The following is a 24,082-nucleotide window of genomic DNA, read 5'->3' on the forward strand; positions in this document are numbered from 1 at the left end:
AGAGTCTAAACAAGTTTCTCAGAGTTCCATCCTTCAAGATGGAGACTATTCGGACAATTCTTCCATTGATCCAGGAGGGTCAATATATGACTACCGTGGACTTAAAGGATGCATATCTTCATATTCCTATCCACAAAGATCATCACCAGCTCCTAAGGTTTGCTTTCCTGGACAAACATTTTCAATTCGTGGCTCTTCCTTTCGGGCTGGCCACGGCACCCAGGATCTTCACAAAGGTTCTAGGGTCTCTGCTAGCGGTTCTCAGACCACGGGGCATTGCAGTGGCACCTTATCTGGATGATATTCTGATCCAGGCGTCGTCTTATCAACTGACAAAGTCTCATACCGATATGGTTCTGTCCTTTCTAAGGACTCACGGGTAGAAGGTGAATCTAGAAAAAAGTTCACTAATTCCACAGACAAGGGTTCCTTTCCTGGGAACTCTAATAGACTCTATATCCATGAAAATCTTCTTGACGGAAGTCAGAAAGTTAAAGATTCTGAATACATGCCGAGCCCTTCAGTCCAATCCTCGGCCATCAGTGGCTCAGTGCATGGAGGTGATTAGATTTATGGTGGCGGCAATGGACATCATTCAGTTTGCTCGTTTTCATCTCAGACCTCTACAACTGATCATGCTCAGACAGTGGAATGGAGATTATGCAAATTTGTCTCCTCAGATAGATCTGGATCAGGAGACAAGAGACTCTCTTCTTTGGTGGTTGTCGCAGGATCATCTGTCCCAAGGGACGTGCTTCCGCAGACCCTCATGGGTGATAGTGACAACGAACGCCAGTCTACTAGGATGGGGTGCTGTCTGGAATTCCCTGAAGGCTCAGGGTGTGTGGACTCGGTCGGAGTCTCTACTTCCAATCAATATTCTGGAGTTGAGGGCAATATTCAATGCTCTTCAGGCTTGGCCTCAGTTGGCTTCGGCAAAATTCCTCCGATTTCAGTCAGACAACATCATGACTGTGGCTTACATCAATCATCAGGGAGGAACAAGGAGTTCCTTGGCGATGACAGAAGTATCCAAGATAATTCGGTGGGCGGAAGCTTTGTTATCTGTCAGCAATCTACATCCCAGGAGTAGACAACTGGGAAGTGGATTTTTTGAGCAGACAGACGTTTCATCCGGGGGAGTGGGAACTCCACCCGGAGGGCTTTGCCACCCTGATTCTCAGATGGGGCAGGCCGGAGCTGGATCTCATGGCGTCTCGCCATAATGCCAAGCTCCCGAGATATGGATCCAGGTCCAGGGATCCTCAGGCCGAACTGATAGATGCCTTAGCAGCGCCTTGGTCGTTCAACCTAGCTTATGTGTTCCCTCCATTTGCTCTCCTTCCCCGGTTGATTGCTTGAGTCAAACAGGAGAGGGCTTCAGTGATTCTCATCGCTCCTGTGTGGCCTCGCAGGACTTGGTATGCCGATCTGATGGACATGTCATCTCTGCCACCGTGGAAGCTTCCATTGAGGCAGGACCTTCTCATTCAGGGACCCTTCCATCAGCCGAATCTAATTTCTCTGCAGCTGACTGCTTGGGGATTGAACGCTTGATTTTATCTAAGCGGGGGTTCTCTGATGCAGTCATTGATACCTTGATTCATGCACGCAAGCCTGTTACTAGAAAGATTTACCATAAGATATGGCGTAAATATCTTTATTGGTGCAAATCCAAGGGCTACTCATGGAGTAGGGTTAGGATTCCCAGGATTTTATCTTTTCTCCAAGAAGGATTGGAGAAAGGGTTGTCAGCAAGTTCCTTAAAGGTACAGATTTCTGCTTTGTCTATTTTGCTACACAAGCATCTGGGAGATGTTCAATCTTTTTGTCAGGCCCTGACTAGAATCAGACCTGTATTTAGACCAATTGCTCCTCCTTGGAGTTTGAATTTAGTTCTTAATGTTCTTCAAGGGGTTCCGTTTGAACCTATGCATTCCATAGATATTAAGTTGTTATCTTGGAAAGTTTTATTTTTGGTTGCTATTTCCTCTGCTCGCAGATTTTCTGAGCTTTCGGCATTACAATGTGATTCTCCTTATCTTATTTTCCATGCAGATAAGGTAGTTTTGCGTACCAAACCTGGTCTTCTTCCTAAGGTTGTTTCAAATAAAAATATTAATCAGGAAATTATTGTTCCTTCCTTGTGTCCTAACCCTTCTTCTAAGAAGGAGCGTCGGTTACATAATCTGGATGTAGTCCGTGCCCTGAAGTTCTACTTACAGGTGACTAAGGATTTTCGTCAAACATCTTCATTATTTGTTGTTTTTTCTGGGAAACGTAGGGGTCAGAAAGCTACGGCTACCTCTTTCTTTTTGGCTGAGGAGTATCATCCGTGTTGCATATGGGACTGCTGGACAGCAGCCTCCAGAACAAATTACGGCCCATTCTACTAGAGCTGTGTCTTCCTCATGGGCATTTAAAAATGATGCTTCTGTTGAACAGATTTGCAAGGCTGCAACTTGGTCGTCTCTTCACACTTTTTCCAAATTTTACAAATTTGATACTTTTGCCTCATCTGAGGCTGTTTTTGGGAGAAAGGTTCTTCAAGCAGTGGTGCCTTCCGTTTAGGTTCCTGTCTTGTCCCTCCCTTTCATCCTTGTCATATAGCTTTGGTATTGTATCCCATAAGTAAGGATGAAATCATATCTTGTAAAAGAAAAGGAAATTTATGCTTACCTGATAAATTTATTTATTTTACGATATGACAAGTCCACGGCCTATCCTGTCATTTTTCTAAGACAGGTTTTTATTTTTGTCAAACTTCAGTCACCTCTGCTCCTTGGCTTTTCCTTTCTCTTCCTAACTTCGGTCGAATGACTGGGTTGGGGGGGAAGGGAGGAGCTATTTATGCAGCTCTGCTGTGGAGCTCTTTGCCTCCTCCTGCTGACCAGGAGGCAATATCCCATAAGTAAGGATGAAATCCGTGGACTCGTCATATCGTAAAAGAAATAAATTTATCAGTTAATCATAAATTTCCTTTTTACAGTGGCTGCATTGCTCTATATTATTCCTGAGGGTTTTTTATATTTGTTATGTAACTTTTAAACTGTGTACAAAAAAAAATGCAAATATGTAAGTAATTAAGGTGGCAATTTAAAACACAGGAGTTCACATTGACTCCTCACCAAGTCCCTAACATGTTTCGCTGTGTAGCACGGCTTTTTCAAAGGGTATCACCTTGTTCAAAGGGGATACCCTTTGAAAAAGCCGTGCTAGACCGCAAAACATGTTAGGGACGTGGTGAGGAGTCAATGTGAACTCCTGTGTTTTAAATTGCCACCTTACTTACTTTTTTTAGATATCACAACTTAATTTATTTACTTAGCGTGCAAATATCTTTGTTGGGTGTCAAAATATCAAAATATACTTGTTGGGTGCTAACCGATAGACATTTTCAGTAGATAATTTTACTACACCACCTGACGTACAGCCACATTGCTGGGTGTAATTCTATTCACTGCTATATATATATATCAGTAGGAGTAACGATACTATGCGGAATTGTTGATTCATGTTGATTGTTAAATCAATTACAATACTCGAAACTGAGGGGACCAATTGTAATATGAAAATGTATATACAATATTTACAACAACAAACAAATTTAACAACCTAGAGAGTTCCGGGGTTTTTGGGGTCGCATAATACATGAACATGCGAGAGGTATAACCGATAGGCACGTTGTATTAAATACGTACCACTAAGATGTCAGTGAATCAATAACAGACCAGGGCTTTAACGGCTAGTCACGTTACACTGAACATATACTTTATTTGACAATTAATCTAATATGTATTGAATGAAAAACATATATCTGGAAAGTGGTGATTATCCAATCATATAACAGTGATACATTTTACTAAATAACTGTCATCTAAGCACAAGCTAATAAAAATAAAATCAGAGGTCTAGTTGTAAAAAATAAATATCAGACCAGAGTTCCAGTTGCCAGTCACGCTTTACTGAAAATGCAACTAAGTTAACTTCAAGTGCATATAACATCAAACATAAATATGTTCTAACTCTATGAGACCTATTTAACAAAGGTCTGTCAAACCTGATCCGACTGGGCGGATCAGGTCTGACAGACATCGCTGAAAGCGGAGAGCAATACGCTCTCCGTATTCAGCATTGCAGCAGCAGTTCTTGCGAGCTGCTGGTGCAACGCCGCCCCCTGCAGACTCCAGCAGGGGGGTGTCAATCAACCCGATCGTACTCGATCAGGATGAATTGTGGCGATCTCTGTCCACCTCATCAGAGCAGGCGGACAGGGTTATGGAGCAGCGGTCTTTAGACCGCTGCTCCATAACTTGCGTGTCTGGTGATTCTGAAGACTCACCAGAAACACGGGCCTTGATAAATGGGCCTCTATATGTGTTAGTCACGCTGTACTGAAAACGCAACTTAATCGAAAGTTAACCTTATGCACAAATAACGACAAATATAAACACGTCATAATTTTTAATATATGCAGACTGGTGATTTACCAACCATATACTGACTCTATTTCTAATCACACTAAATTATCTGGATGTATGTGTTTCTTTAAACTTGATATATTCCTGTATCTCAATTGTGAGATTAAATCTAGCGATAGTGTGTATTGGTGATTGCTGTAACTTTAGGCACACAATTTTATTACCTTACACACACGCCAGTACAAAAATGGCAACATTGTCCTTGTCTGTAAGCAACAAGACTCTTTAGTTGCTAGTAAACATTGTAGCAATACTGACATTTTTCCTCTTATAAACCCAATGAGGATCTTACAAATCCTCTATAAGATACGTATTTTCAAAGAGAAGACCCCATACACTTTAACCTCTATTACTAAGAACAGAGTCAACTCTGTTACCAAGGACATTTGAGCAATTTTACTCAATAGTATTCAGTTATTCATCTAAACACAATTTTATTTGTACTCCTAACCCCCATTGTGATATTGCCCCATCATTATTACTGCTGCATGCAACTTTATTAATTTTTGATACTGGGATCACAATGAAGTTAGTTATGTGTGTGTGTTTTTAATATGTATTTCCCTTTATTTTTAACATTATTATACTCATTAAAAGTTATTTTTTAATAGATTAATTTCCACCCTCTTTTCTCCTTCTGAGATTTGGAACCTAAGTCACCTATTTATACCTATCACAATTTGTGATCATACTTTGTGGTCACATATTTACTAGAGACTTTTGAGTGCTATATGTGTATTCTATCATAGGGGGGTCTTTTTTTACCCCCCCCCCCTAGTATTTTTCAAGTTCTTTCAATACACAGCACCACCCTGCTCATTATACTTTACTCTATATGAGAAGCTACTCAGATATGTGAGCAATAAAAAGTCGCAACAATCTTATATGTAGTGCAATTGGTTGCTTGTTGTTCTTTCCATTACTAACGGTGTTCACTTTGCTTACCTTGCTTTATCTTTCCTACATTTCCAAATTTCTTCACGCTCATGGCAGTGTGTTTTACAGCGCTTGTACCTACATTAATGAACTCCTGTTCATGAAGGTGCAATCTTCCCTCTTTGTTATTCCATGAGAATATGCACTTGCCCAGTCTTTGTGAACAAATAAGATGGCAAGTTTCTATGTACAAAAACACTGTGGCAGCAAAGCTGTCATCATATTTGTAAAGGGAAATACATACACTTTCTGTATACTGTGTGCCCATTTTTTCAGAGCAGAAAGGGCACACAGAAGGACAATCAGGCCTCCATGTAGCAATGGCACTACTGATTACTGAGACTATTGTAGTGATGACCCTGCTCCTGAGTCTTCTTTGCTTCGCCCTTTCAACAAATAATTGTACCATCTATCTGAATCATGACAGTTTTATTTTGACGTTCATATCCCTTTAATAATTTAATTTTAAAGGGATTGTAAACACCAAAAATGTTATTGTTTAAAAAGATAGATAATCCCTTTATTTACCATTCCCCAGTTTTGCATAACCAACACTCTTATAGACATATCCTTTTTACCTCTGTAATTACCTTGTATCTAAGCTTCTGCTGACTGCCTCCTTATCTCAGATCTTTTGACAGATTTGCATTTCAGGCAATTAGTGCTGACTCTTAAATAACTCTGCGTGAGCACAATGTTATTTATATGAAACACATGAACTAACGCCCTCTAGCTGTGAAAAACTGTCAAATGCATTCAGATAAGAGGTGGCCTTCAAGGGCTTAGAAATTAGCATATGAGCTTTCAACTAAGAATACCAATAGAACAAAGCAAATTTGATGATAAAAGTAAATTGGAAAGTTGTGTAAAATTAAATACCCTATCTGAATCATGAACGTTTAATTTGGACTTTACTATCTCTTTAAATTAAAAACTTGTAATTTTAGAACTGAGTGTACCAATTGATCTGGTTCCCCCCCTTTCAGAAATTGAAATATTTTCTTATTATTATTATAACAAAATTGTATGTTTTATTCATTTATAGAATGAAGAAATCAGTGAACAGGAAACAGAAACACACAATTCCCCTAATGTAACAACCACATCATCAACAAACCTTGTGGACTCTAATAATGTTGTAGCTACAGTAGCTATAGATTTATCTAATAAAAGCAATTCAGTAACATTAGAACATAATTATACAGAAACTTTACAGCCAGAACTTATAAGTAATCTTCATGAAAAAGTGTCCTCAGTGACACAAACTTTGAATTCTACTGATGGAAATATCAAACCAGATGAATGTTCTCTTAATGTTAATGGGACAACAGGAACAGGGACAGTATCTCCAGTCTCTACAAATAATAAAAATCTAATGACTAGGACTCTTATACCGCCTATTAAACTCGATTCAATGAAGCAGATTTTTAATTCTTTAACTTCTACGGAGAAATGTATGAAAAAGGTTCAAAGCCATCATATTAAAAAAGACACACCTGCAACAAGCCTTCCAAGCACTTTAGATGAACAGGAGGCTACAACAGCAAACTCTGCAGGTTGTCATGATGCAAAAGACACATCAGTGGTAGAGTCAATAAGCTCATCTAATGCAAAAGCCACATTCATTACAAAGACATCAAATGCTCCTAGCAACCAAAGCACAGCAGAGGTAGAAACTACGCAGCCATCAAATAATTCTTCTATACCAGAGGTTAAAGCTGCACAGCCTTTAGATGTCCCTAATTTAACAGACACAATATTGGCATCTTCAGCACTTTCTCCTAATGTGGAAGATTCAACATCAAAACAACCTTTTAATCCTTTGGAAGGTTTTCCTAATGCACGTGAAGAGCCAATGGAAAATCCTTTAATGCCTCCTAATATAAAAGGTAAATCTGACAGGTTTTCAGCATGACCTTGTGGGCATACTTTAGAATTTTATTTTCCTTCTTAAGTGCTTTTACACCTTGGTCTCCAAGTATCCCTAATCGAATAGACGATTAGTTCATCTAGATCCTCTTATGGAATTTGTATTTTTTTACAGGGGTGCATGCTATATGTTGGTAATTAAAATATATTATTTTTATATAAAATTTAGGGCAGTAAAAAAGAATATCAGAGCATACTGTTTGTTTAATACATGTATTAACTATCTGCTTAAAATCATTTTATTTTTATTGCATCCATATATAGCATAGTTATAGTGCTGTGTTTCTTTAAGATTGTAACCAGAAACCTGGGGCCCGATCCAATATACGGCGCAGGTTTCAGCGTAAGTGCAGAAACCCGCGCCGCCCATAATTTCACCTCGCACATCGGGGTATTACATATACGGCGCCAGCATTTCCTAAGTGGCGTAAGTCGGATAAACTAGCGATGTCCAGAAATAAGCGTAAATACAAATTTCGGGAGTCACCAGTGACTTACAGCACTTTAGAAACTGCCGGCGCCTAAGAAAAGTAAAGAAAATATCAAATCTCCTGTAACAGTCTAACACGCCTCCCAAAAATAAGCCCGACGCGTATAACCCCTATATCCGCAATCCCCCCTTTCACTACTACTAATAAATGTATTAACCCCTAGACCGACAACCCCCCACAACACAATAAGCCTAATTAAACTAATAACCCCTATATCCGCCATCAAACCCACACCGCAAGTAATAACTAAATTATTAACCCCTAAATCCGCCATCAAACCCACACCGCAAGTAATAACTTGCTTAACCCCTAAATCTGCCAACCCCAACATCGCAAACTACCTTTTAAACCGACAACCCCCCACAACACAATAAGCCTAATTAAACTAATAACCCCTATATCCGCCATCAAACCCACACCGCAAGTAATAACTAAATTATTAACCCTTAAACCGTCATAGCCCACAATGCAATAAACCTATCCAAGTATTAACCCTTAAATCGCCATAGCCCACAACGCAATAAACCTATCCAAGTATTAACCCTTAAACCGCCATAGCCCACAACGCAATAAACCTATTAAAGTATTAACTCTTAAACCGCCATAGCCCACAACGCATGAAACCTATCCAAGTATTAACCCTTAAACCGCCATAACCCACAATGCAATAAACCTATTAAAATATTAACCCTTAAACCGCCATAGCCCACAACGCAATAAACCTATTAAAGTATTAACCCCTAAACCGCCATAGCCCACAACGCAATAAACCTATTAAAGTATTAACTTCTAAACCGCCATAGCCCACAACGCAATAAACCTAACACCTAACCTAACCCCCCCTAACCTAACACCCCCTAAATGAACTAAAATGACCTCATTTACAAAATACTAAAGTTACTCTTAAATTACAAAAAACTAACACTACTTTAAAAAAGCAGTCTAATCAAAATTCTGGAGTAGACTGTCCCTTTAAGCTAGAATTACAGAAAATAACTAAATCTAAGATTACAGAAAATAATAGAAAAAAATTACAAAATTTAAAAAAAATTATACCTAATCCCTATGAAAATAAAAAAGCCCACCCAAAATAAAAATACCCCCTAATCTAATAAACTACCAGTAGCCCTTAAAAGGGCTTTTTGCAGGGCATTGCCCCAAGATAATCAGCTCTTTTGCAAAACAAATACACAAACCCCCCCCCAACAGTAAACCCCCCCCCCAAAAAAAAACCTAACACTAAAAACCCTAAACTACCCATTGCGCTGAAAAGGGCATTTAGCTCTATTGCTGCCTACCATATCTAAATAAAATAACCCCCCCCCAAAAACCCTTAAAAAACCCTAAGTCTAACCCCCAAGTGGTCCTTACCTGTCCGGAAGACCGGGGGAGAAGGTCCTGTTTTCCAGGCGGTGAAGTCTTCTTCCAAGCGGCGACCTCTTCTTTCTTCTTCCAGGAAACAGCCGGCGCGGAGCGGAGGAGTTGAAGACCAATGACCGCGGACCTGAAGACCGGCGACTCTGCAACTGCGGTTTAGAGGTTAATACTTTAATAGGTTTATTGCGTTGTGGGCTATGGCGGTTTAGGGGTTAATACTTTAATAGGTTTATTGCGTTGTGGGCTATGGCGGTTTAAGGGTTAATACTTTAATAGGTTTATTGTGTTGTGGGCTATGGCGGTTTAAGGGTTAATACTTGGATAGGTTTATTGCGTTGTGGGCTATGGCGGTTTAAGGATTAATACTTGGATAGGTTTATTGCGTTTTGGGCTATGGCGGTTTAAGGGTTAATAGTTTTAATAGGTAGTTTGCGATGTTGGGGTTGGCGGATTTAGGGGTTAATAGACTTTATTAGTTATTGCGGTGGGGGATTGTGGTTGACAGATAGATAGACATTGCACATGCGTTAGGTGTTAGTTTATTTTTGCAGGCATTTTCGGGAGTTACGGTGCTCCCATACTCAGCGCAAGGCTTGCTACGGCTGCCTTTTATGGCGAGGTAAAAATGGAGTAAGATTTCTCCATTTTCGCCACGTAAGTCCTTCTGTGGATATTGGATACCGATTTACGACGCGGTCCCATGTTAGCCTATAGGAGTAAAAATTGCGGGCGACGGGTGAAATATACGCACATAACTTGTATGTTACGTCGCATATGTGATACCAAAACAGCGCAAAAAACGGCGTTGCCAGCTTTTGCGGGCGACACTGCATATTGGATCGAGCCCCTGGTGAGTGCAGCAAGTGTGTTGTTGATTGAAGCAACAATGTATGTACGGAAATATCTTATTGATGTATTGTGTTAGTCACTGGGACTAGGACTGGCAGCTGCCAACCATAAAAATAAATTTGGACAGCTGTCAGGTAATGGGGTTATGTAAGGCCTTCATCAGGCCTCAGATCAGACTCCATGTTTCTGCATTCTTTGGAACTCATACCCACATCAGACCCCATTGCCTTCACTCCCAGTCAGTTATATTGCCACATCAGGCTTCAGGTCAGTCTCCATGGCCCTTCATGCCCTGTCACTCATATGTCCACATCTAATCAGACTGCACTGACCTTCTGACCTTGTCAGCTACAGTATATGTCCACAATAGACACATGAAACAGTTATTGGGGATGATGCAAGTGTTGTAGACATAAAGGGCCCAATTAGGAAAATAAAAAGTTGCACAAAACACAACAAAAATACATTACAAAGTACACTTACACTCATAAATAATAAAATGAACCCCATAAACCGCCACCCCCACATCTCAAACACTAAATAATACAATAAACCCCTAAACTGCAATCCCCCAAAATCGCAACTACCTAAATAAACTATTAACCCCTAAACCGCCATCCCCACAACGCAAACTACCTTAATAAACTATTTACTCTTAAACTGCCAGCCTCCTGCATCACAAAGTATCTAAATGAACTATTAATCCCTAAACCGCCAGCCCCCCACATCACAAAGAGTGTATATAAACTATTAACACCAACCTCCCATATCGCAAAGTATCTAAATAAACTATTAACACCAGCCTCCCATATCGCAAAGTATCTAAATAAACTATTAACACCAGCCTCCCATATCGCAAAGTGTGTATATAAACTATTAACACCAGCCTCCCATATCGCTAAGTATCTAAATAAACTATTAACACCAGCCTCCCATATCGCAAAGTATCTAAATAAACTATTAACACCAGCCTCCCATATCGCAAAGTGTGTATCTAAACTATTAACACCCGCCTCCCATATCGCAAAATATCTAAGTAAACTATTAACCCTTGAGCTGCCAGCCCCCACATCGGCTCTTTGCGCGCATCGTGTTAGAGCTTGTGCGAAAACAGTTTACATTGAACTTGTAATAGGAGCCTACCCAATGCGCGCAAAAAGCTTATTTCTAGCGGAGTTAGCACAAGACACTTCACTTGTAATCTGGCCCTAATTCAGGCAACTGTTTTGTGCACCTGTTAAACTCCTATTTACGATCTCAGGTTCAGGAGTTTAGTCTACTCATCCAATGATAAACAGTATGAACAATGTCTATAATCTCAAATATGTTGTTTGTAGTCTGTTGATCAATTTGATAAAGTAAAAAAAGTTGAAGAGTCACTTGATTTCGTATACCTTATACAGGTGTATGTGTGTGAGTGTGAATTGTTACAGTAAATATAATCATTTGAAGCATTAAATATAATTTTTTTGTATTCTATTTCAGAACATCACATAGAAGAAAGTGAATGTTTGCTACCAGTGGTAGGTATAAAATTATAGGAACATAATATTTTTTCTTAATGTTTTTCCATTTTACTTATAGTGGTAGTGGAAAAAAATCTTCATTACCTTTGAATATTCATTCATCAATATAAAAAAATCTGAATTACACGTGTATCTGCCTATATTTCTTAATACACACCTTTTTTTCTCACCCTTTCCTTTTATACTATTTAATAGACATTATACTAAATACTCAAAATAGGGGAATTCAAAGTATATAGGGACAGATTACTATTGGAGCGGTATTTAACGCTCCTGATTACGTGTTAACTCCGCTAGAAGTAAGCTTTTTGCAAGCTTTGGGTAGCACTTGTATTACAAGTTGAAAGTAAAACATTTTCGCTGGTGAGCTAACATGATCAAATATTCTCAAGTGCTCTAACCCGATATGAAATATGAATATTTCACATTCCAATTTTCTTCACATTTTTATTCATAAATACATATTTCTAAATATATCTGATGGTATTCCAGTACAATATATATCTATACCTATATATATATATACATGATTATATATACAACACACAGAAAACCTGTAAGTTTCCCTATGGGCCTGTCACCTAGGCAGCTCAGGGGTTAACTGCCTGGGTTGCTGGGAACTGTACAGCTGTCTGTCAGTGTTCAGGGCTGTGGAGTTTACAGTAGCTTAGTATGTGTACCCGGTCCAGTCTGAGAGTGGGGTCCATTCCTGTGTTTTGCATGATCATATATAGGTATAAATATATATATATGTGTATATATATATATATATATATATATATATATATATATAGGAATACCTAATTATAAGTACATAGAACATATTATGCTATATGCAGAACATTGGAATGTGAAATATTTCCAGTAACTGCACAGTATAACACTTTATTGAATATGAATATTGCATAAATATGCTTTCCATCTTAATATAAGGAGAGTCCACAGCTTCATTCCTTACTTGTGGGAATACAAAATCTGGCCACCAGGAGGAGGCAAAGACACCCCAGCCAAAGGCTTAAATACCTCCCCACTCCCCTCATTCCCCAGTCATTCTTTGCCTTTCGTCACAGTCTTCCCGTTTGTAGCTCTTCCTTTTGGTCTGGCTACTGCTCCAAGAGTTTTTACGAAGGTTCTGGGGGCTCTGCTTCCGGTGGCGAGATCCAGAGGTATTGCAGTAGTGCCTTATTTGGACAACATTCTGGTCCAGGCTCCATCCTGCCGGGTGGCAGAAGACCATTCCAGAGCTCTTCCACTTCTTCTTCAATCTCATGGATAGAAGATAAACTTAGGAAAGAGTTCTCTGGTTCCCAGTACCAGAGTGGAATTCCTGGGCACGATAATAGATTCCATATCCATGAAGATATTCCTTACAGACCAGAGACGTTACAAAATTATTTCCAGTTGTCTTTCCCTCAAGACCTCCTTAAGGCCATCTATGGCCGGTGTATGGAGGTGATTGGGCTCATGGTGTCCAGCATAGATATCATTCCATTTGCCAGGTTCTATCTCAGACCTCTTCAGTTGTGCATGCTGAGGCAATGGAATGGAGATCACTCGGCTCTATCCCAACAAATTTCTCTGGACAACCGGTTGAGAGAATCGCTCTCTTGGTGGTTCTGTCCAGATCGCCTGTCCCAGGGGACATCCTTCTTGAGACCATCCTGGGAGATTGTGACTATGGACGCAAGTCTATCAGGATGGGGAGTTGTTTGAGGTGCCAGGAAGGCACAGGGCCGGTGGACTCAAGCGGAATCTCTTCTCCCAATCAACATTCTGGAACTTCAAGCGATCTTTAACACTCTGAAGGCTTGGCCCCTTCTGGGTTCATCCCAGTTTATCAGATTTCAATCGGACAACATTACCTCGGTGGCTTACATCAACCATCAGGGGGGAACGAGAAGCTCCCTAGCCATGAGGGAAGTATCTCGGATCCTGGACTGGGTGGAGGTCCACCACTGCTCGCTGTCAGCTATCCACATTCCGGTTGTGGACAACTAGGAAGCGGACTTTCTCAGCAGACAATCGTTTCATCCGGGGGAATCGTCTCTCCATCCCGAGGTGTTTGCAGAGATTTGCAACATATGGGGGACTCTGGAGATAGATCTCATGGCGTCCAGACTCAATACCAAGCTACCCAAATAGAGGTCGTGGTCCAGGGATCCCCAGGCAGACCTGATAGATGCCTTAGCAGTGCCCTGGGGGTTCAACCTAGTTTACATATTTCCACCATTACCACTTCTACCTTGGGTAGTGGCCTGCATCAAGCAGGAGCAAGCCTTGAGTATTCTAATTCCTCCATCGTGGCCACGGAGGATGTGGTTTGCGGACCTGGTGGGGATGTCATCATCTCCTCCATAGAGGTTACCTTGTCGCAGAGATCTGCTGGAACATGGTCATCAAAATCTAGATTCTCTGAGGCTGACTGCCATGGAGATTGAACGCTTAGTCCTAGCCAAGAGAGGGTTTTCTGAGAGAGTGATTGATGCTCTCATTCAAGCTAGAAAGCCGGTCACCCGTCGCATCTATCATAAGGTGTGGAGGACCTACTTATTCTGGTGTGAAGAACGTGGATTCCCCTGGCATAAGGTCAAGGTGTCCAGGATTCTTTTTTTTCTCCAAGATGGTTTGGAGAAGGGACTGGCCGCTAGTTCCTTAAAGGGACAGATATTTGCTCTTTCTGTGTTATTACACAAGAGGTTCGCTGAGCTTCCTGATATTCAGTCTTTTATTCAGGCTCTGTCTAGAATCAGGCCTGTGTTTAGACATTCCGCTCCTCCTTGGAGTTTAAATTTAGTTCTTAAGGTTTTGCAGAGGGCTCCGTTTGAGCCCATGCATTCAGTTAACATTAAGTTACTATCTTGGAAGGTTCTTTTTCTACTGGCTATTGCTTTGGCTCGCAGAGTCTCTGAGATGGCAGCCTTGCTATTTGAGCCTCCTTACCTATTTTTTCATGCTGATAAGGCTGTTATTCGCACTGGGTTGGGGTTCTCCCTAAGGTGGTGTCTGATCGCAACATCAATTAGGAGATCGTGGTTCCTTCCTTGTGTCCTTATCCTTCTTCCTCGAAGGAACGATTACTTCATAATTTGGATGTGGTTCGGGCCTTGAAATTCTATGTTCAGACTACGAAGGATTTTAGACAGACTTCGGCATTGTTTGTTGTCTATTCTGGGAAGTACAGGGGGCAAAAGGCTTCTTCCACTTCCCTATCTTTTTGGTTGAGGAGCATTATCCACTTAGCATATGAAACACCGGGACATAAGCCTCCACAGAGGATTATGGCTAATTCAACTAGAGCTATGTCTTCTTCTTGGGCCTTCAAGAATGAAGCCTCTATGGAGCAGATTTGTAGGGCGGCTACCTGGTCCTCCTTACATACTTTTTCAAAGTTTTACAAATTTGACGTTTTTGCTTCGGCTGAAGCCGCTTTTAGAAAAAAGGTTTTGCAGGCTGTGGTGCCCTCAGAATAGGGTCTGCCTCTTTTTTACCCTCCTGTTTTCATTCAGTTTCCTCTCGAGCTTGGGTATATGTTTCCCACAAGTAAGGAATGAAGCCGTGGACTCTCCTCATATTAGGATGGAAAACATAAATTATTGCTTACCAGATAATTTCCTTTCCATCTGTATGAGGAGAGACCACGGCTCCCGCCCGTTTTCTCCATTGGGGGGACCTAAATTTAGTTTGTTCTTCTGGCACGATTTATACCCTGATATTTCTCCTACTGTTCCGTGTTCCCTCGGCAGAAAGACTGGGGGATGAGGGGAGTGGGGGAGGTATTTATGCCTTTGGCTGGGGTGTCTTTACCTCCTCCTGGTGGCCAGGTTCTGTATTCCCACATGTAAGGAATAAAGCCATGGACTCTCCTCATACAGATGGAAAGGAAATTATCTGGTAAGCATAATTCATGTTTCTTCATGCTTTCATCTTCTTGACAGCAAAGGGCTCCAATGCTTAATACTGTGTGTGCATATACTGTGTATATATATATATATATATATATATATATATATATATATATATACATAGTGTCAAAAAATTCAAAGCACTCACTGGTCTTCTGCCATCCAATCAAATATTTATTTGTGTAACGTTTCGGAACCTGTAGCGTCCCTTCTTCTGACAATCAAATGGTGCAAGTGAGCAAACTTATAAAGGCCTACCAAACCCTCCCCTTATTGAGCCTCCAATCAAAGGAGACCGTGTGCAAAACCTAAAGACTAAACCATCATAAAGTTTAGAAAAATACAAACATGACAACGTGTAAAACACTTTTCCTGTGTAAATTCTATAGTGTGACAAATAACACCGTAACTATCACTCTATGTGTATATAAATAAAAATCTAAAATATATACATATGTATTGGTACTGCTCAAAATTTATCATTTTTGTGATCCAGATATCCGAACTCACACCCCTTGAGAAAATGGGATCATCCACATCCTACTGTTCACAGCAAAAAACGCCCCTCACTTCTCATTGGTTTTAACAGTAAACAAAACAATGCTGCTGTCAACACAGTTCACAACTTACAAAAGGTAATCACGGCTATTGATCGGATCAAAAAAGATATATAATTAACACCTGTGCAGTGGATTCACATAGCCTTGATAACACTAACCGATTAATGTCCTAAGACACTATACCAGATCGTAATACTCTCTTTGTCGTTTAAGCCATACTGATCATGCCCTTTAGTCGTGATTGGCTATCTATAACACACCTCATATTCCTGAACACAAAAACAAGAGACGCCCCTATGATCCTATCGGTGGATCCGCAATGACACCGGCAATGTGGGGGTAAATCAATCAGCGCAAGAATAAGCCGCAGTATAACCCATAATCGATACATAAATAAAAAAATAAAATAAAACATAAGCCAATAAGGACATTTCGCCAGATCGTAATATTCCCTTATTCCCGACCACAGCGTTATGCTTATCACGCCCTTCAAGCGTGATTGGCTACCAATGTCACACCTTCTGTTCTAACAAACCAAATGATAACGCCCCTTTTGCTATAATAGGTAAACCCGCAATGACAGAGCGAGTACTGTTAGTAGCCCAATATGCGCACATATCCGTCACTTTACACATAGTCATCAAGAGTTGTGGCACAATAAGTGCCCATCCTAGGTACTCATAAAAACACAAAGTGAACCCGTACTGATAGCGCTATCGATAGCCCAGTGTACACCAAAAAATTCTGCAGTATTAGTCATCATCATAAATTTTATAACAGTTAATACCCATCTCCGGTACATATAGTCAATACTCCATACCTGTTACAACCTACTCGAGCATCCCATCTACAGATTATCCATTCACACAATATAAATTGCTGAAAGCAACCGGGTTCCTGTACGTCAAGAAAACATAAGTCTGATCCAAATGTCTCACCTCACAGGCACTCCGCTCACCCGGCAACAGACAAGATAAGAAAGTTAGACACAACCTGGTCAGTTTACCATCCACACATACCTATAATAACAGCCAGATGCAGGCGAAAACCATATGTCACATCACAGTAAAAAACCCATAGTAAGTGGTAAAAAACCGATAGGATCATAGGGGCGTCTCTTGTTTTTGTGTTCAGGAATATGAGTGTGTTATAGATAGCCAATCACGACTAAAGGGCTTGATCAGTATGGCTTAAACGACAAAGAGAGTATTACGATCTGGTATAGTGTCTTAGGACATTAATCGGTTAGTGTTATCAAGGCTATGTGAATCCACTGCACAGGGTTTGGTGTTAATTATATATCTTTTTTGATCCGATCAATAGCTGCGATTACCTTTTGCAAGTTGTGAACTGTGTTGACAGCAGCATTGTTTTGTTTACTGTTAAAACCAATGAGAAGTGATGGGCGTTTTTTGCCGTGAACAGTAGGATGTGGATGATCCCATTTTCTCAAGGGGTGTGAGTTCGGATATCTGGATCACAAACATGATAAATTTTGAGCAGTACCAATACATATGTATATATTTTAGATTTTTATTTATATACACATAGAGTGATAGTTACGGTGTTATTTGTCACACTATAGAATTTACACAGGAAAAGTGTTTTACACGTTGTCATGTTTGTATTTTTCTAAACTTTATGATGGTTTAGTCTTTAGGTTTTGCACACGGTCTCCTTTGATTGGAGGCTCAATAAGGGGAGGGTTTGGTAGGCCTTTATAAGTTTGCTCACTTGCACCATTTGATTTTCAGAAGAAGGGACGCTACAGGTCCCAAAACATTACACAAATAAATATTTGATTGGATGGCAGAAGACCAGTGAGTGCTTTGAATTTTTTGACACTGCATACTCCCTGAGAGCACCCTGGCAGTTGTGGAGTGATAGTGAGAGTGCATATACTGAGAATAGTCCATATATATATATATATATATATATATATATATATATATATAGAGAGAGAGAGAGAGAGAGAGAGAGAGAGAGAGAGAGAGAGAGAGAGAGAGAGACAAAGTGCCTCCTAACTTGCAGAACCAGGCCTTGGGTGCAGCAAACAAGGTATCAAATAAAAGCAGAAGGAAGCACACTCCAAAGGGCTTGTACTAAATATTCACCTTTATTGTGAACGTTTTCGAGCCTATGCGGCTCGTCCTCAGACAGGCAAGATATGAACAGTTTGCACTTACCACCACCGTGACTAAATACCCATCCTACAACTACGTCACACTCTACACGTTAGACACACCCCTGGTGGGGAGGTGTCGGCCGTGTCAATGCGGCGAAGAAATAGGAACCCCAGTGACACAAAACATAACGATAAAAACAAATCCACTGTAAAAGACAGATACAAAGCAGGACATGGCACACGGCAATTCAAATATAAAGTGGCAAGTAACCTGCCGTAATCGCGTCACCATGGTGACATTGTAAGAAATACATCCATTGGATAATGCCCTCAAGCCAATCAGAGTATAGTATAACGAGATCAGTTGTCAAAACTTACACTGACAGGAGTGCCGTAAATAATAAAGGAAAATAAGTAATATTCCTATGTGTGATCGTTTTGCTGGGAGAGCTCAGAGTTGGATAGTGGGTTGAAATTCAACCCGAAAACACCATAAACACAGGAAAATTCTGTGAGCTCACACAGCTGGCGGTCACCATAGAAACCACCAAACACAGGCGGTGATGAATAACATTGGAGGCTAATAGTAGAGAAAACAATGTAACGGAGAAGAAATGTAAGTTAGGAGTGCACTTTGTCTCCTTATATTTATAACAAAATCTTTTGTTGCACCGAACAAACTTTTACGCTATTGCATACCCTCCACGGACTACCCTGTTTCAGTCTCTTTTTGTCCACTGTATGATATGACCACAATACAGGATACAGATCACAAGGAGGGAGATGCTATTAGTGCTCCCATACCTGGAGCAGCCGTTTTTCAATTTACACAAGTGGATGCAGATCTGATCCGCTTTGACAGATTGGTCTCATGGCCCACCCTGGATAGACCCTCTTTCATCTTTACTCACTTACTCAAATTAAAACAAAAGGAGAAGGATTTGAGGTTACATGGTACCTACCTCTCCGAATACCATAGGAGGGGGTACATTCCACGGGGATTTCGTGTTAAGAATGTACCCACAATAGGAAGGAACAACCCTGCCTTCTGTGAGCGCTGGTGCGCTATTGAGAACAAATGCTCACTTGATTTACTTCTCTTAGTGATCCAAGAAGTGGGGAGGCTCCTTGCCCTAATTACAACGGAAATTGCTACTTACGAAACCACTAACCTACCTAGATTACAGGCAGATTCAAGTGAGGATTGGATGAAAAAATTGCAAGACAAGGTCGACCGCTACGAATCGGATTTGATAGATTTCAAAAATAAAAAGCTTGAGGCGGTCATTGGAGACTATAGGGATAACCGGGTCTATCTATGGCAGCTCTCAACACAGGAACGCCAAAGAATTCATCAGAATCGTCAGAGACGCACACGCTACCAGAAACCCAGGAACCTAGTCACTGTAGAGAGCTCAGCATCAGGTTCAGGATCAGATGGAGAAACTCAGAGTGGCTCAGCACCATCTGCACAACAACATACCGGTGTTTTGACACGTTCAAAAACCTCGGTAGGAAGAGGATCAAAACAAGGCGAGGTGGATACAAGAGCAAAACCGCCCCCGATGCCACAGAAATGACCCCTGAGAATATTGTGGTGAATTTGAGTGACCACCACCTGATGGAATCGGATCCTTAACAAGGGCTTAACTTTTATACCTACTTGCAGAACAGATCCTTTTGATCTTCTAATTGACGTGAAGAAGTTCCAGAGACAGCTATCCCTTAAAGAGAAATTTGCTGATATTAGTTCTACACCACAACAATTTCGTAAGAAGTCAGTCTATACCCCACAGTTTACTAACGCAAGCATAAATACATTCTGTAGGCTGGCACTGGATGATCTGAATGACTCTATATGCCAGCACTGTTCAGACACTTTTAACAACTTCTCACGTGAAGAATGGAATACTTTAAGAACACATCTCAAATAAATCAATCCTGGTACGTGAGGCTGATAAAGGTGGTGCCATTGTTCTTTTGAACTATAGGGACTACAGGGAGGAAGTACGCTCACAATTAATGGATGATAAGACCTATAAACTATTGAGCTATGATCCAACTATGATATATAAGAAAGAAATTGACCAATATACTGCCCTGGCATATCGGGAAGGATTTTTGGATAAAGGCACCTATGAATTCCTAAACACTGAATTCCCTAGGACACCGGCGTTCTACACGCTTCCCAAGATACACAAAAGGCTGGACAAGCCGCCAGGAAGACCCATAGTCTCGGCTATAGGTTCTTTACAACAGCCTTTGGCGATTTTTGTAGATTCTTTCCTACAGCCCCTGGTTCAACATATGCCTTCATACCTCAAGGATTCTTCTACTCTGTTGAGCATACTTAGGGACTGGGGTCCCTTGGATGAGAATGTCTTGCTTGTGTCACAAGCCTTTACACTGTGATCCCACATACAGAGGGTTTAAAGGCAGTTGAATTCCATCTATCAAGAACCCCATACAAAGGGCCTCCATCTGAAGTCCTACTCTACCTATTGCAGATTTGCCTCACCACGAATTACTTCAGGTTTGAGCAGAAGTTTTTCTTACAACTAATGGGGACGGCGATGGGGTCGAACGTGGCCCCATCTTACGCCAATTTATTTATGGCATGGTTCGAGGAATTGGGAACAGATCTCTTCAAACATGACAAAATCCTTTTCTTTAGAAGATACATTGATGACCTGCTCCTGTTCTGGTCTGGGACAGAGAAGCAGCTGGAAGAATGGTTCGAACAACTTAATATGGCTAATCCTGCCTTACAGTTTAAGATCCAGTTCGATAAGACACAAGTGGATTTCCTTGATGTACGTCTATATAAGAAACAGAACAGAATACACTCTACTCTGTTCCGGAAGAACACGGATAGGAACTCTCTGTTACACTATACCAGCTGCCATCCTCCAGCAACAAAAAGATCACTACCTAAGTCCCAACTACTTCGGGTTGTTAGGAACAACACAGAGGAGGTGAACAAAATCCAACAATTGGATGAGATGTCATCTAGATTTAAAATGAGGGAATACCCCGAAGAGTTAATATCCACACAGCGATCTACTTTAGATCTGACCTCAGCACCACATAAAGAAAGGATGGAACAACGGATGACCTTTGTCACTACATACACGGGAGACAAGAAGGCAATCACAGGGGTATTTCAGAATCACTGGAACATCTTGAAGTCTGATAAATCTCTGCCATTTACACATATGTCTACTCCATGATTGGGGTTCCGCAGATCAAGATCCCTGCGTGATTTTCTGATCAAAACAGACCCAGTGGATTGCTATCGCCAGTCGACTTGGCTTGAGACAAATAAGAAAATAGGAGTCTTCCGCTGTCTGGGTTGCGTAACCTGTAATGGGTTGATTACGGGGTCTTCTTTCACACACCCACACAGACGCCAGATATACAGACACAAGCACCGCCTTACATGTACCACGACCTACATTGTGTACTTGTTACACTGCCCCTGTGGTCTCTACTATGTGGGCAAAACCTCTGATGATTTGAGAACTCAGATGGCAAATCACCGCTCCGCTATTTGGACTGCCCTCAAACAAGGAGAATCTGAACAGCCGGTAACACAGCATTTCATGGATCGCCAGCACAGGGTCTCCCATCTGAAATATACCATAATAGATCACATTCCACCACTGAGTAGAGGAGGTGATCGCAACAGATTACTACTACAGAGGGAGTCACGTTGGATGTACAAGCTGGAAACTGTTACCCCAAAAGGACTTAATGCATTTCTTGATTGGCAGGTGTTTCTTTAGATACACCGATATGCCTTATAGAGAGCCATAATTAATTTATTTATTTATCATGCCTACTGAGAGTCACCATCCATTGTATATGGTTCTTTCCTTTTGCTGGCTTTTTTCTGTTAGGTTGCCATAATGTCACTTTTTTCTCGCATGTTTAATCTCTGACTCCCCCTAATGGCTTACTTTTCATATCAACTATTCTTTATTTTTCACTGTTTATTTGTGATTCTGCCTAAGTTTTACGGCTCTGTTTATCCTTCTTTTTGCTAGTCTCTTAATGGTACTCCTAGTTACATCACTTGGTGGTACATTCTTCTCCATTCCGTCAGTCATGTGTGTGTTCAAACTGTTTGTTTTGTGCGAATTACGTCAAGGACGAGTTTTGTCCTCTTTAATTTGACTGTTTGAGCCCACACACACTGATGTTTGGATATTAGCTGTGTGACCAGCATCTCCCTATTTACAGTTTTTCTCTGTTACATTTCTTCTCCGTTACATTGTTTTCTCTCCTATTAGCCTCCAATGTTATTCATCACCGCCTGTGTTTGGTGGTTTCTATGGTGACCGCCAGCTGTGTGAGCTTACAGAATTTTCCTGTGTTTATGGTGTTTTCAGGTTGAATTTCAACCCACTATCCAACTCTGAGCTCTCCCAGCAAAACGATCACACATAGGAATATTACTTATTTTCCTTTGTTATTTACGGCACTCCTGTCAGTAACTGATCTCGTTATACTATACTCTGATTGGCTTGAGGGCATTATCCAATGGATGTATTTGTTACAATGTCACCATGGTGACGCGATTACGGCAGGTTACTTGCCGCTTTATATTTGTATTGCCGTGTGCCATGTCCTGCTTTGTATCTGTCTTTTACAGTGGATTTGTTTTTATTGTTATGTTTTGTGTCACTGGGGTTCCTATTTCTTTGCCGCATTGACACGGCCGACACCTCCCCACTGGGGGTGTGTCTAACGTGTAGAGTGTGACGTAGTTGTAGGATGGGTATTTAGTGACGGTGGTGGTAAGTGCAAACTGTTCATATCTTGCCTGTCTGAGGACGAGCCGCATAGGCTCGAAAACGTTCACAATAAAGGTGAATAGTTAGTACAAGCCCTTTGGAGTGCGCTTCCTTATGCTTTTATATATATATATATATATATATATATATATAAATGTATGTATTTATGTGTTTATACGTGTATACATATATACACATATAAAACACCTGTGACCTCATATGTTTTTTGTGCAATATTTTTTTAATAATTTTTATTAGATAGTGTTTTGCAAAACAGTTAACCAGAGCTCAGAGAACACGCTATCCCAACATACATTAACTTCAATTGCGCTCAAGCGTCTGTGTTTACTTTAAATTTGTAATATGAGCATTACACTTAATGCACTTAAACAGCCCCGATAAACCTCTTATCTCTTGCACGTAACTGTTAGCGCACCACTCTTAATCTTGCCCATGATGGCCCAGCTTCATAGACACTTTTTTATCCCCTAATGCCCGGGGCAAATGTCTTTCTGATGTGAACACTTGCTTGAAAAATGAAATCACGCAATTGTCGAACCAATCACGTGATTTCAAGGTTGGGATTGGATCATGAGGGACTGCTTACGATGCTAGGCACGCCACCAGTCTGATTTCCCATTAGGTAAAATGAGAAGGATGCAGGATGCCAAAAAAGTTAAGACTTCCATGCCGTCCTAACAGCGTTAAGCAGTTTAAAGAGGCCGCTCTGTGAAGGCAAAATGTTATAATTTCATTGAGCATTACATCACCTAGGGCATTCATTCCATTAACATCTATAGCTGTATAAGGTGCCCAATACATGTTATCTCAACAAGATTCTCTTGCAAAGTGGAAAAATATCATTACGACAACAATTTAGGAGACATACTTGAAAAAATTTTAATACAAATGTTTGTATGGGTAAAATAATAGCATGTCTGTTTTGTTAAGGAACATCTCGATAGATAGAAGGTAACTCAGAGACACAAAGATGGGTCTGATAGAGGGCGTTTGAGGCTTGTCCGGAGATTCTACCCCTAATTAAGCCTTCATGATTCAGACAGAGTATATCATTTTTCCAATTTACTTCTATTTTTTAATATACTTTGT

General features: G+C 40.7%; 1 protein-coding gene across 2 annotated transcripts in view; it reads left to right on the forward strand.

The window, feature by feature from the left end:
* PHF11 (PHD finger protein 11) overlaps positions 1-24,082 on the forward strand; it is a 589,089-nt gene that overhangs the window by 414,144 nt on the left and 150,863 nt on the right. For both annotated transcript variants that reach the window (XM_053708365.1, XM_053708366.1), the window contains 2 exons: positions 6,463-7,306; positions 11,549-11,586. In XM_053708365.1, coding sequence (XP_053564340.1) covers positions 6,463-7,306; positions 11,549-11,586 — 882 coding nt within the window. The remainder of the gene's footprint in view (positions 1-6,462; positions 7,307-11,548; positions 11,587-24,082) is intronic.

The sequence above is a fragment of the Bombina bombina genome, chromosome 3 (genome assembly GCF_027579735.1).
Source record: "Bombina bombina isolate aBomBom1 chromosome 3, aBomBom1.pri, whole genome shotgun sequence".
Classification (NCBI taxonomy): domain Eukaryota; kingdom Metazoa; phylum Chordata; class Amphibia; order Anura; family Bombinatoridae; genus Bombina; species Bombina bombina.